This window comes from Hypanus sabinus, chromosome 3, assembly GCF_030144855.1.
Source record: "Hypanus sabinus isolate sHypSab1 chromosome 3, sHypSab1.hap1, whole genome shotgun sequence".
In the NCBI taxonomy this organism is placed as follows: Eukaryota; Metazoa; Chordata; class Chondrichthyes; order Myliobatiformes; family Dasyatidae; genus Hypanus; species Hypanus sabinus.
The window spans coordinates 53716181-53730429 of record NC_082708.1 but is presented as its reverse complement, the minus strand read 5'-3'; the positions used below and the strand labels follow the sequence as shown (position 1 = coordinate 53730429).

At 36.3% G+C, this 14249-nt stretch overlaps 1 protein-coding gene across 1 annotated transcript in view; it reads left to right on the top strand.

Moving 5' to 3' along the window:
- Window positions 1–14249, top strand: part of LOC132391322 (coiled-coil domain-containing protein 138-like) — a 73904-nt gene that overhangs the window by 27569 nt on the left and 32086 nt on the right. The window contains exons 6-10 of the mRNA XM_059964355.1: window positions 1079–1237; window positions 7129–7248; window positions 10094–10171; window positions 11365–11478; window positions 12929–13087. Coding sequence (XP_059820338.1) covers window positions 1079–1237; window positions 7129–7248; window positions 10094–10171; window positions 11365–11478; window positions 12929–13087 — 630 coding nt within the window. The remainder of the gene's footprint in view (window positions 1–1078; window positions 1238–7128; window positions 7249–10093; window positions 10172–11364; window positions 11479–12928; window positions 13088–14249) is intronic.

The window sequence follows — 14249 nt, the reverse complement described above, 5'->3', positions numbered from 1 at the left end:
TCCGTAAGATGGCTTTCCGGAGATTGTACCTGGACCACTCGTAACTTTTTGGTTGCCAGTCTTGAATCCCTCTGATCTGGCTCTGATCAGTGTGTGGATACACTGGTCTAGAACAATTTTTATAAAGTCCATGACAACCATGATGTGTTCATTCATATGAGCCCTTGATCATGCCCCAGTCCTCCAACTCGAAGCAATCCTGCATCAGCTCCTGTACCTCTTTGACCAGCTTTTTGTTGTAATCTCTGGAGCATTGCTCTTTAGCCTCTACCTGAGAGTAGGAGAGGACAGCCAAGTGATCAGATTTCCCAAAGTGTGGAATATGTTCTTTAAGTTTGCAGATGGAACTTTTTACATCTAATATTAATAGTATGTTTAAAAATAATCAATCTTTCAATCAGTGGTATCATTACTAGGTCTTCAGTTCTTTACGTTGCATAAGCTAGGAATGTTTTCCTTTATATTGTGGCAAGTTAAGAGGTGATTTGATAGACATTTATAAGTCTAGAAGTATTTGATGGGGTGAGTCTGGAGTTTCAGAATTAACTAATTTAACAGACTTGGATCTAGGATATTTTGGAATTGTTGCAAAATCTATTCAATCAAAGATGGTAAAGCTCCCATAAAAAACAGTTGACTCTAGATGGTTAATCAATATATGTTTGCTAGCTATTGTATGAAGACTGAATGGGATATCTTATTGAAGAGAGAAATGTGTTTGAGGAGAAAAATCACCACCAGCATCCATATTCCACTATTTCTGCATTTTTAATTTTGAAAAATAAGTGTTTAGTACAGCGTGGAACAGGCCTTTCCGGCCCACCAAGCTGCACTGCTCATCAATCCACCTATTTAACCTTGTCCTAATCACAGGACAATCTGCAGTGATCAATTAACCTGCTAATGGGTTTCTTTTACATAGTGAGCATTTTCCATTTGTCGTTTACTGTAGAATCTGGGACATGAATGCAAAATTATATATTAGAACAATTAACAGCTATTTTGATTTGGTTTTAACAATGTGATGATTCATTATTTATATCTAATAGGTAAATGTTCTGATTTTTGTGTAATGCAGAAAGAAAGCATAGCGCTACAGGAGTACAGATTGCAGGTACAATCACATGAACAACATCTAGCTGCCAGAGAGGCTTTGCTCATCAAACATCAAGATGCAGTAACAAAGTTAAGAGGTGTGGAAGAAGAAGTTCATGCCAAGTTTGAGATTATGAAGGAGGTATGGTTAATCACGTTTAAATATAACTTGTAAAACAGTTATAATGACTTTTTAAACACATAAATTTGGAACACAATGTGTTACTTGAACAGCATAAATAATTTATCAAGTGAAGTACAGTACGCAGAACTGGGCTGAGAAGTGGCAGATGGAGTTCAGTAAGAGAAGTGGTTCCTTCTGGTAGGTCAAATTTGAAGACAGAGTATAGTATTAATGAAGACACTTGGCAATGTGGAGGATCAGAGAGATATTGCAGTCTGTGTCTATAAGACACTTAAAGCTGCTGCACAGGTTTTTCTCACAGAGTGGTGGGTGCGTGGAATGCACTGCCGGCAATGGTGGTGGAAGTGGATACAATAGGGTACATGGAGCTTAGAAAAATAGAGGACTATGCAGTAAAGTAATTCTAGGTAGTTTCTAGAGTAGGTTACATGGTCAGCACAACATTGTGGGCTGAAGGGCCTGTAATGTGCTGTAGATTTCTATGTTCTATTTTCCCTTATTTCAGCATGTTTATACATTGAAGACTGGGAGAATTTTATGTCAGGTTGTAATTTTGTTCTCACCCATGTTAGTGATAATGTAGCAGTTAAGTTTATAACCTCTGTGTGTGGAAAGAAAATTGTCATCTGGAGTTCCTCCTGCTGATATTTTTATTCATGATTTCTACTGTAACCAAATGTGGGAATTCTGAGTAACAAGTCAGAATCACACAGCATGCAAACAGGCTCTTAACTCCACCAAGCTCTTGCCAGCCTCCAGGCACATCTGTTTATACTATCATACTGTATTTTGTTCTCATTCAAACAACCCCTCCACATCTGTCACTCAACTACACACAGACCTCCCACTGCTGGAAGTGTGAAGTGTGCATGTTTTCCTTGTGATCGTATGAGCTTCTTTTGGATGCTCCAGTTTCTTCCCATATCCTGAAAATGTTAGGGTTGGTAGATTAATTGACCTTTGTAAGTTGTGAGGGGAATGGTAGAGTCTTGGGGGAATTAATGAAAATGTGGGGGGAAATGGGTTACAGGAAAGTTAGTGGGGAATAGGATTCTCTGTGGGCCAGCAAAGATTTAATGGTCTGAAATAACTTATTTTTGTATTGTTTGTAAAAATCGTTTTCAATTCCTGCTTTGCACTTAGGAATTTGTCATTGTTGCATATTATAGGTTTGAATTAGTGAAAAACTGATATCACTTTCTTTGCTGTGCTTTGAACAAATTTTGTCATGGTTAACTCATTTCTATTAGGTCTGAGTTGGTACAAAACCGCTTCTAATTTAGTGATAATTGAGTTTAATATTAGGAAATTTCTAAAGTTAGGAAATTTACATTGTGTGTCTTGGAGAAAGAAGTATTAGATCATATTAGAATTCTGAATTAGATGATATTTATACCCAAAATTGGATGGGGAAAAAAAACTTTGGACAATTGAATACCTCTTTCAATTGTGTCTTCAATATTTAAAAAAAATGATAGCTTGGTGATGCCTTGTTGTGCTAATGGAAGATGATTTGTCCTATAATTAAAATTTTAAATTTAAGCTTGCAATCAGTAGAAAAATCCTTTCAACTTTCTTCCAATTTCTATTAAAAAGCATAATAAAATGTAGATCATTTGGGATTTGCTGATGGCATACATCATTGAAATGGTTCACAATTAATGTTTTGGGTCCTCAAAATATTAATTTCATATACCAAAAGTTTAAAACTTAAATCAAACAAAATGTTTAAAATATGCACTCAAATCCGGTAGAAATTAGTTAACTGGGAAACGTAACATTAATTTTAAAGTGCTTTCATTGCCAAAAGCTATGAATCTGCATTTTCACTAGAAGTGTAATCTTTTGGGTAATTCAATAATTTTTCTTTTACTTCAGTTGCTACCCCTGTTCATTATTTTTCTTATCCAATCCTTTGTCCAACTGGGCTGCTACCTGAATGGACCCTATCACTTAAGGAAAATGTGATTGGTCCCAAAGAGATTGTAGTGGCTAGTTGTAATGGAGGAAAAGGCTTCAAGGATTTTGGGTACACTCCCCCCCCCCCACTGCAGTTGAGCCACGTTCTGATCTGATTTGGATATCATGCATGTAAAATTGAATCTTAATGGAATACTAACAGGCTGCATCACTGTGGCATGGTGGGGGCTACTGCACAGGATTAAAGAAGCTACAGAAATTTTTTGAATTAGCCATCTCCATCTTGGGTGCTAGCCTTCGTAGTACCCAAGTTACCTTCAAGGGGCAGTGCCACAGAAAGGTGATGTCAATTATTAAGGATCACCATCACCCAGGGCATGCCCTCTTCTTATTATTACCGTCAGGAATGAGGTACAGAAGCATGAAGACACACACTCAGTGATTCAGGAACAGTTCCTTCCCCTCTGCTATACCATTCCTAAATGGACATCGAACCCAGGAAGACTATCTCACCTTTTTAGTACAAATAATTTCTGTTTTTGCATTATTTTTTAATCTATTCAGTATGCATATATATTTTTATATTTCTTATATTATCATGTATTGCACTCCTGCTGCTAAATTAAAAAAATTCACAACAAATGCTAATGATAATAAATTTGATTCTAAAGAAAACTAAGCTTTTTTCATATGCCTGAATTGGAAAAATTGGCATCAGACTCTCTACTATTTAATGTGACTGTATTTAGAAAATTAGTCAATGAACAATAAAACTATTTGGGAGTTCTGTTGTTCCTTGGAACTGAAACTGGTATTGGGAATTCATTTCAATTATCTAAACTTCTAGGCCCATTCTCCTTTGAAATCCCCACATGTTCTATACACACATCAAGAACAAGAGGATAACTAGGGAGCAGGTAGGACCACTCAGGGATTACGGAAGGAACATGTGCCTGGAGATAGAGGATGCGGTTGTGTTCTTAAATGAGTATTTAGCATCAGCATTTTCCAAGGAGAACATGGAGGATAAGCAGTTCAGTATGCTAAAATATAAGGCTGTTTTGTGGTAAAGAATCAGATTCCAATTTATTATCGCTGTCTTACATGACGTGAAATCATAGCAGTAGAGTGCAAAGATATTAAAATACTGTAAATTAGAAAATAAATATATTTAAATTCATCTGATGGCAAAGAGCTATAAGCTGTTTCTGAATCATTAAGAAGGGGTTAGTTTTGGGTCTTTTTAATAACATTTAAGGTGGATAAAAACTCCAGGACTTGTTGGGATAGACCTCAGATTATTGAGAGAGGCAAGATATGTGATTGCTGGAGCCTTGACCAATATCATGGTGTCCTCTAGGCACTGGTGAAGCCCCAGAGGACTAGGTGAGTAGAATATGTTGTTCCATTATTCAAGAAGGGAAATAGAGATAATTCTAGAAACAATTGACCAGTAGGTTTCATGTCAGTGGTAGGGAAGATATTGGAGGAGATTCTTAGGGAAGGAATTGATAAGCATTTGGAAACCTGTGGTCTAATTAGGGATAGTCAACATGGCTTTGTGCAGTGCAAGACATGTCTTATTAACTTAGATTGAGTTTTTCAAGATGATGAATGAAGGTGATCAATGAAGGTGGAGTTGCAGACATTGTCTATATGGATTTTAGTAAAGTGTTTGACAAGATCCCTCATAGGAGGCTCATCCAGAAGTTTAAGATGCATGAGTTGCATTATGAATTGGCCATTTGAATTCAGAATTGCCCACAGAAGAGGTAGTGGTTGATGGGATTTATTCTGGCTGGAGTTCTGTGTCTAGTGATGTTCTGCAAGGATCCATTCTAGGACATGTTCTGTTTATGATGTATATAAATGACTAGGATGTAAGTGTACAGTAAGTATGTAGATAATGCAAAGATTGGTAGTGTTGTGGATAGTGTACAAGACTAGCAAAGGATACAGCAAAATTTAGATCAGTTGCAGATATGGGCAAAGGAATGCCTGATAGGGTTTAACCTGGTCAGATATGAAGTGTTGCACTTTTGATGATCAAATGTAAAGGGACAGTACATGGACTTTGTTGTGCAGAGGGATTTGGGATCCAAGTCCATAGTTCCCTGAAAGTGGTTACACCGGTTGATAGGGTAGCAAAGAAGACACATGGCAGGTCTGTGGTGAACTACATATACCTGTCTGGACATGCCCCCTGCTGACTGCTCCTGTGGCTCCTCCCACAGACCCCTGTATAAAGGCGATCAAGGCCTGAGCCCGGCCTCTCAGTCTCCAGGATGTAGTATGGTGGTCACTCACTGCTTGTTCCTTCTTCCAGTCAATAAAAGCCGATAGCTCACCTTACATCTCAGAGTGAGTTATTGATGGTGCATCAATCTTTGTCTTTCATTAGTTGAAGAATTGAGTTCAAAAGTCAGGAATTTATATTGCAGCTTTAGAAATCTCTAGTTACAGTAGGCTATATTGGAGTATTGCATTCAGTTCTGGTTGTCCTATTATAGAACTGATATTGGGGCTTTGGAGAGGGTGCAGAAGAGTTTTACCAGGATGCTGCATGGTTTAGAGAACATGTGCTACAAAGAGAGGCTGGACAAACTTGGTTTGTTTTCTCTGGAGCAACGGAGGCTAAGAGGAGATATGATTTACAGGCAGTCCCTGGGTTACGAACGAGTTTCGTTCCTGAGTCCATCTTTAAGTTGGATTTGTATGTAAGTTGGAACAGGTACATCCAATCCAGTATTACTTAGCGTCAGTTAGTCAAACGTTTGTCTTAGTATATATTTTACCTTTCTATGCATACAAAACACTTAAGAAACATATGTATTTCAATAATCAAACCGCTGTGTTGCTTAGTAATAATTGTAGCTTTCATCGGGGCAGGGCCTTTCACATGCTCCATTATTCTCACTTTATCCTTTAACTGTATTCTTTAAAGTTGTTCCGATCGTTGACCAACTATAGCCTAAAGCTTTTCTAATGACTGATGGCGTTTCACCTCTTTCCAATCGCTTTATTATTTTCACTTTATTTTCAATCGTAATCATTTTCTGTCAACAGAACAGCAAACTGCGGATTTTATGTTCTATCTCTGAGCAGCAGTGAACTGTCTGATTGGCCTATAAGTTCCCTTTAGGAATTAGTTGACTTGATCAACATTTCTGATCTGGATATTGTTCTCGATCGCACTTAATATATAAAAAAAACAGCAGCAGCCGTGGGCGGCAGGTCCTGTGCTGCTCCGGGTCCTAAAGTCCACCTGCACTGAGACAGGTTAAATGGGACAAGTGGGGGCGGGGCTGACTGGAAAAGGTAGGGGGGGGGGGTCAGGATGAATCTTACTAAGAAATATTTAAGCCAAATACAAAGTTACACACTCAACACAGTGTAAACAGCAACGACTTAAAATGGCGGATGGTGGCATGATCTGACTTAAAATGGTGGACGGCGTTCTTGTCCCTCCATTCGTAAGTACGAGTTGTCCGTAAGTCAGATGTTCGTAACTCAGGGACAGCCTGTATAAGGTTGGTAAGATTCATAAAATTTATAAGAATATGACAAGTATGGATACAATAGACAACCAGGGATTTTTCCAGGGTTGAAACGTCTAATACTAGAAGGCATTTATTTAAGATGAGAGGGGGTAGTTTTAAAGAAGATGTGCAGGACAGGATTTTTTACACAGTGGTGGGTGCCTGAAATATGATGCAGGGGGGTGGTGGACAGATACAACATAGGCATTCAAGAGGGTCTTAGGCACATGAATATGCAAGAAATGGAAGGAAATGGACTGTGTAGGCAGAAGTGATTGGTTTAGTTGGATATTTGATTACTGATTTAATTTGCTCATCACACCATGTGTGAAGGGCCTGTTGTGCTCTATGTATTGATTGCTGATGTACATTATCACTTTTGCACCTAAGCAATAAGTTGAAAATCTCTTCATATTTTAACCCCCACAGCAACATGTTGCTGAAGTCAATCAACTTACAAATGCCATGAAAGAGAAGATGAAAGAAAACAAAAGACTTAAATCCTCTTTTGACTCATTAAAGGATTTAAATGACTCCTTGAAAAAACAGGCAAGAACAATTTTGTAAAGTTTACATGACTGTGATACGATTGAATCAACTAGTGTAAGCCATAGGAAAAATAAAATAAAAATGGAAAATGCTGGAAATACTTGACAGATAAGGCTACATATGTGGAAAGGCAAACACTTAGTTTCAGGTAGAAGACTCTGTCAGAACTGGGAAGCAAACAAAAGAAGCTGTTAAGCTGCAATGAAGGCAAAATATTTCGATGGAGTGAAATGCAGATGACTGGTGGATAAGTTATAACAAGGTTATCTGAAAGTTCAAAGTATATAATATGTTGCCATATACCATCTTGAGATTCATTTTCTTGTAGGGATTTACAGATTAAAAAAAATACAATGAAATTTACAAAAAAGCTAGACATACACAGACCAACAACAATGTGCAAATAAAAAAACCTGAGAAAATGAGTTGTAAAGTCTTTGAAAATTAGTCTGTAGGTCATAGAAGCTGTTCAGAATAGTGGTGATTGAAGTTATCCATGCTGATTCAGGAGTCTGATGGTTGTAGGGTAATAACTGTTCCTTTATCTGATGGTGTGAGATGTAAGGTTTCTGTACTTCCTGTCCAATAGTAGTAGTGAGAAGAAGGCATGACCTGGATGATGCGGTCTTTGTTGCTTTTTTGTTGTAGCATAGAAATGTATTCAGTGGTGGGAAGGGCTTTGCCTGCAATGGCTGGGTGTAGCTTACTTCAGGAGACGATGAGTGAACAGGAGCAGATTGAGGGTGAGAACATAAACTAAACAATGTAGGAAATGCAAAATGCAAAGCAGGAAAATATACCTGATGGGTCAGTCTGGGTGTGTCTCCACTCTGAGGAGTGAAAAAAGAATAAAGAGGAGAGCTGTAGAGAATAACTACCCAATGTCATGGACAACAGTGAACATTTCCTGTGCATGATAAACCTTTAGTGACGAGCATGTATGATCAAATTAGTTACTTCACAAGTTAATTTGTCTTGGAAGCTGTTTTAGTTCTTTTTTTACTTCCTTGACTATTGCAACTTTTGTCCTTTTTCTGTTTGACAATGTCATACCATGTGAAAAGAAAAAAAATACTGAGTTTCATCAGGCTGAATTGCCAAAAGTTCTAATCATTTAGCTATTGAAGTTAAGTCCCAGATTTCTGACTGTGAACTGTAGAAGTCTCAGATTTATTAGTAGATTTGGGCTACTAAAAATGTTGTGTAGTTCTTCAACTCTCAAAACGCAGATTTAGGAGGCAAAGAAACATGGGTACTTAGAATTATTTTGCTTTTTAATTTTATATTTGCAGTTAACTTTATATTTTCTACATTTTAATTTCAGTTCCTTGAATTGAATTCAATTTTAATAGTTTTGAAGTGTCTCAGAATATAAGATAAATTTTAAAACTTTGAAAATCACTTAATATGCTCGGAGCACATTGAGGTTTTGCTGACATTTCAAGGATAGTGGCCATCTGTAGGAATCCTAGGCAGAGGATAATGCCAGAATAATCTGGTCCAATTGGAACAAAACAAGAACACAATTATTTACAGGTTAAGGAAGACTTTTTATTATCCTAGCCTTTGCTGTATATTTCATGTCCCTTCCTGACTAATCCTCTGGCTGAAAAATCTTACATAAAAATTAAGAACCTGAATCTTTTTCTGACCCATATTTGATCCATCAGCAAACACGCTCTGGCACTTTCTCTGATCCTTAGGCTTTTATTTTTCTTCTCTGTTCCATCTACCTTGCTTTTGTTAAACCCCAATTTATACTTTCATCAGCTCTAGCTGCTAATTTTTCAACTTCTCCCTCACCATTCTTCTGATCAGAATTTCTGCAAACTCAAATTTGATCAAAGCTCCACTACCTATAGCCTTTCCTGAATTAAATCTGAAATGTTCATGATGCTCTATCAATCATTTGTTAAATTATACATTGTAGAATTGTCAAACCAAAAGTCAATTCCAAATCCTTAAATTTGAGATATTGTTTCTAGTTTGTAAAGGATGTTGGTTTCGATGTATAAGAAGCATCTAGATAATTAATAAATAGTTATTGACAAAATAAATTAGAAAACCATCCAACTAAATTAAGAAGTAATATTTCATAAATTCAACTAGAATTTGGTACAAAATTAAAAATGCCAATGCGATAAACGAAGTCACAACAAAATCTGTTGGAAATATTTGGCTGCATCTGTGGAGTGAAACATGCTAGTTCAGGCTGGTAATCTATGATATCAATTAAACTCATCTCATCTCCGCTGTTGAACGAATCTGAAATAGAAATTAAAGTAATAATCAACTGTCTCTGCCAAAGGCTTTACATTAGAATATTCCATATTTGGATCTGGATAAAAATACTAACAGTACATTTAATGAGACATTTCTTATTTAGCCAATGATTTTATGCAAAACATTTAATGAATAGAGAAACATTATTTTGGATGTATGAATTTTTTAAATGCTCTCTTGGTGAAACGGACAATCTTTTAACTTCCTTGTATTTATATGCAGTTTATTTTGAGTATATGGAAAATAATCTCCCAAAAAGTTGTATAATACTTTGATCTACTAAAAAAGTGTACAGTTGACCTTCATGTCACAGGATGAGGGTTACATTCCTAGAAAATGGTAAGAATTATTAATTTTCACAATGTGAAGTCACAATATCTGTACGTGTCAAAACACCAATAAAATTTTTTGAGCCCTTTATTTACATAAATTCCATGAGACTGAATTTTGATTCATTTCACACATTTTTGGGTGTTAATTTTTAAATTCAGTAAGAGCAGCTATAATGCATGGTTTGCCTGCATAGGGATATGTATTATAATGCAGTGGTGTTATTTTGCAGATTAACAATATAACACAGCAGAACAAGAAACTGCAAATTCAGAATAAAAAGATTCAAAGCCGTTTAGAAAATCTGCAGGTGAGATTTGGATATCTGGAGAAAATCTTCTGAAAGTCATGGAAAAATAAAAGTAATGAAGGAAACCTAGTTTTACCCCATCCCCGACTGTGACTTTTTCTTTATCCACCGACTCAGACTATGAAGTCCTTACCTTGAATTAATCAAATAACTGAAGTATTAAATTGCATATGTTATTTTTATTTTGGTTGAGAAATTTTTTTGGCCACTTCCTGGACTGGTTCTTTATGTAATTTCTGGATATGGAATAAATATGTATTACAGGGAAACTTGGCCTAATATAGAACATTTTGGGAGTGATTGTCATTGAGTGTTGCTCAGATGATAAGTTAGATTGCTGCCACACTGTACCTCATACGACATGGCAATCACTCTCTTTCCCACTACACGTGGCCTCGTTGCGTTGTTGGGGTGGGTTGGAATGGTTAACTAAGCTGATGGTGGGTCGGAGGCAAAATTCAATGTTCTAAAAATTCAAGCACAGAAAAGAATTCCAGTACAGGTTGAGTACCCCACAAATGTAAAATTCTACAAGGTGTTGGGAATGTTCCCAGGTGATAAGACCTCATAAATGTAATGAACAGAAATTATGAAAAATAGAAAATCACTGCATAAAGTGAAAAATAAAGATCTTGTGTATTGAAAGAGTAGATTTGTCAGCAGGGAGTGAATATATGTTGCTTAACCGTATGCTGATTATGAAACAAGCAAAGATCTATCATGTTGTACTAAAAATTGAATGTAATCATTTCATGCACAAAATAATTTAAAATATGTAAAACTCTCCTCCCTCCTGTTGTAGTTGCTGTGGAACAGACAGTTGCTTGAAATCAATGGCGGATCTGAGCCAATCGCCATTACTGGAACCCAGTAATGATGCATTCTGGGGGGAGTGGTCATTTAACTCTGACAGCCTATGGAAGACTCAGCTCCACCACATCAGATTGTTCACTGTGAGCTTCACACCAGCTGTCTCATCCCCAAGCTATCTCATTATATAGATGCAAATATTCCAAAATCTGAAACATTTCTGGCCCCAAGCAGTTTGGATAAGGGATGCTCAACCTGTATTGGCAATTAAAATGAACCTTCTATGCAAGCTTTATCTTTTTGCAGCAGTGATTAAACTATATTCCAGTATTGGTTGTGAGTCTTAATGTTAAAAAGTGTGCGCTAATTATACCTCCTTGCAGAGGAAGCATGATTTACCCGTGATGCGGAAAATTCATGGAAATGTTTCTACTGGTATGAAAGAGATTGGATTGGAAAAAGAGGAAAAGATTCAACCAGTTCATAGAATCAATCGTGTAAGATATTTTGCTGCATTATTTGATATTGATCCAGTGGAAGATTTGTTGTGTGCTATTTCAATTTATATAATTTTTCAGCTTTCTTTTGATGTACCTAAGGCCCAGGCCCCATCACTGTTACTTATTCACTTAAGTATCCTCTTCTCCTTTATGATTTCTATCAATGCATGGCAATCAATGAATTTTCTTTCAGCTTCCCTTGCTGATAACTTCCATGGTTATTTTCTCTTGCTCCTTCAGTCATCATATCCATCAATTCTTGATTAACACCCAATTTAATTCTTAATGCAGACATCATTTTATATTAATAAAAACTGCCAGATCTTGTATCGAAAGCTATCCTCAGCTGTATTCTTTCCTGTTAACATAGCTAATCTTACTCCATGCCCAACCCTCCCAAGTGAAAGCCATTTTGTTACGCATACCTCCATACTTTGTTAAGGCAAATATTTAATCAGCCTATCATGTGGCTGCAACTCAGAGCATAAAAGCATGCAGACATGATCAAGAAATTCAATTGTAGTTCAGTCCAGACATCAGAATGGGGAAGAAAGTGACTTTGACCATGAAATGTTTGTTAGTGCCAGACAGGGTGGTTTGAGTGTCTCAGAAACTGCAGATTTCCTGGGATTTTCATGAAGAACAGCCTCTGCGGTTTACAGAGAATGGTGCAAAAAACAAAATGGAGGCCAGTTCTGTGAGCAAAAATGACTTATTAATGACAGGTGAGTGGAGAATGGACAGTTTAGTTCACGCTAACAGGAAGGTAATGGTAACTCAAATAGCCACGCTAATAGTGGTATGTAGAAGAGCATCTCTGAATGCACAACACATTAAACCTTGGAATGGATGGAAACTACAACAGAAGACCACAAACATACACTCAGTGGCAAGTTTAGTAGGTACAGGAGGTACCTAATGAAGTGGCCAATGAATGTAGCTTTCTCTGTCATTCCAAAATTCCTTGCAAGTTAGATCTTGTGCCAGACAGTGGTGTGCTTTGTTGTCAAACCTTTCAATGCTTAATAAACTCGATCATTGTATGTCTTGCACTTTGGTCCTGGAGGAACGCTGTTTCGTTCAGCTGTATTAGTTAGTTAAATAATAATTAAACTTGATTTGATATAGTATTGAGGAAATGCTAAATTGTTGGAAGTACTATCTTTTGACCTCTTGCATGACTTGTGTTATGAACATAGTGATCTCATGGGACTACTTTGAAAACTATTTTGGTGTAACATGAAACACACAGCCTGAGAAGGTGGTGGTAGATAGCCACATTCATTTAGATCACCAGGACATAGTAGGCTACAAACCATGCATTGGCAAATGGTATTGCTATACTGTAGCTATGTGATGATTGAATTGACATGATGGCTGGTCTGTTTCTATGCTCTGGGACTGTATGATTCCAGTGAATTCAGTCTAAGATCTCTCTCTGTTTCAGTCTTTAAATTCCAGTTTCTGTGAACTATTTGGACTCCTTCTGGACTGGACGTCAGATGGTTATCTTTGTTATTTAACTCCAGAGGATAAAAATGATACTCAAATGTCATTAGGACCCAGATGTTTACCTAGAAAATCAGTTCAACAGATGTGTCTGAAGGTAATCCTATTATTCTTCAAGTATTTTGGCATTCTTTGCTTTTGAATATTAACTTGGAATTAAATTATTTTGCATTAGATTCGTTAAAACTAGCAATTTTTGTGCTGACTGATAAAGTAATATTTAAAATAGGAATGTATCTGAGAAGGACCTAAGCTCCATGTGCATTTTTAATTAGCTATTTTGGTAACCTTTGGAGTGGCTTTTGATATGTTATTTGATATAACTATGCATTTTAAAATTTGATCATAATTAATTTATTTTTTTATGAAGAAGTTTTAAAATAGTTAGCATCAGAAGTATTAGTTAAAACATACCAAATCTACAGTCGTGCTCTCAAATACTTTTCAAAAATGATTTACTTTCCTTTATTAGGAACAATCTTGGTGTTGCTATATATGTGCTTATATATGCGCAAGAGTAAGCAGAATTTTTAATGCTAATATGTTGTGTTACTACTAAAATAAATGAGGGAAAAAGCTTTTGCCTCTACATCCCATTGTATGCTGTTGCATTTATACATAAAATTTACCAGAGATGAAGTAATTGAGGGTTAGAAATGTGAAACCAGAATAATTGAGTAACAACAAGCAATACAAATTAACTTTATATGTATATCAGTCATCTGAAAATCTTTTGTATTTGCCTGAGCTGTAGATGGTGCAAACTGTTCACGCAGTAAGAAATGGGTATTTATAATGATTGCACAATCTGTTTTAACATTGTTTATTTCCCTGTAGTTTAGAGCCTTGATCCTTCTATTATCTCTTTGAAAAATTAATGACCATAATACTATCCTGCACGCTTACCGGAGGTCTTTTTCATCTTACTCAATTTCCTCCAAATTTAATATCCGTTAGGTATTTAAAAGAAATTCATGCCAGTGTATTCCAGAAAAATCACACGTTTGTAATGTGTGATTAGTAAACACATTAGTAAACTAGTTTACTAGTTTGTAATGTTTTAAATCTTTCATGAGCAAATGAAATCCCCTTTGTGGAGAAATAATTTTAATTTCTGTCCTCGTTATCAGCTGCTCTTTTGCATTTTATATGTGCAGCATAATATATTTTATCTTTATGAATGTTGTAAAGTTGCTGGTGTCACTAAGCTCAAAGTTTGCAATGAGGAGACACATTTCATTAGAAGAAATGGAAATTTG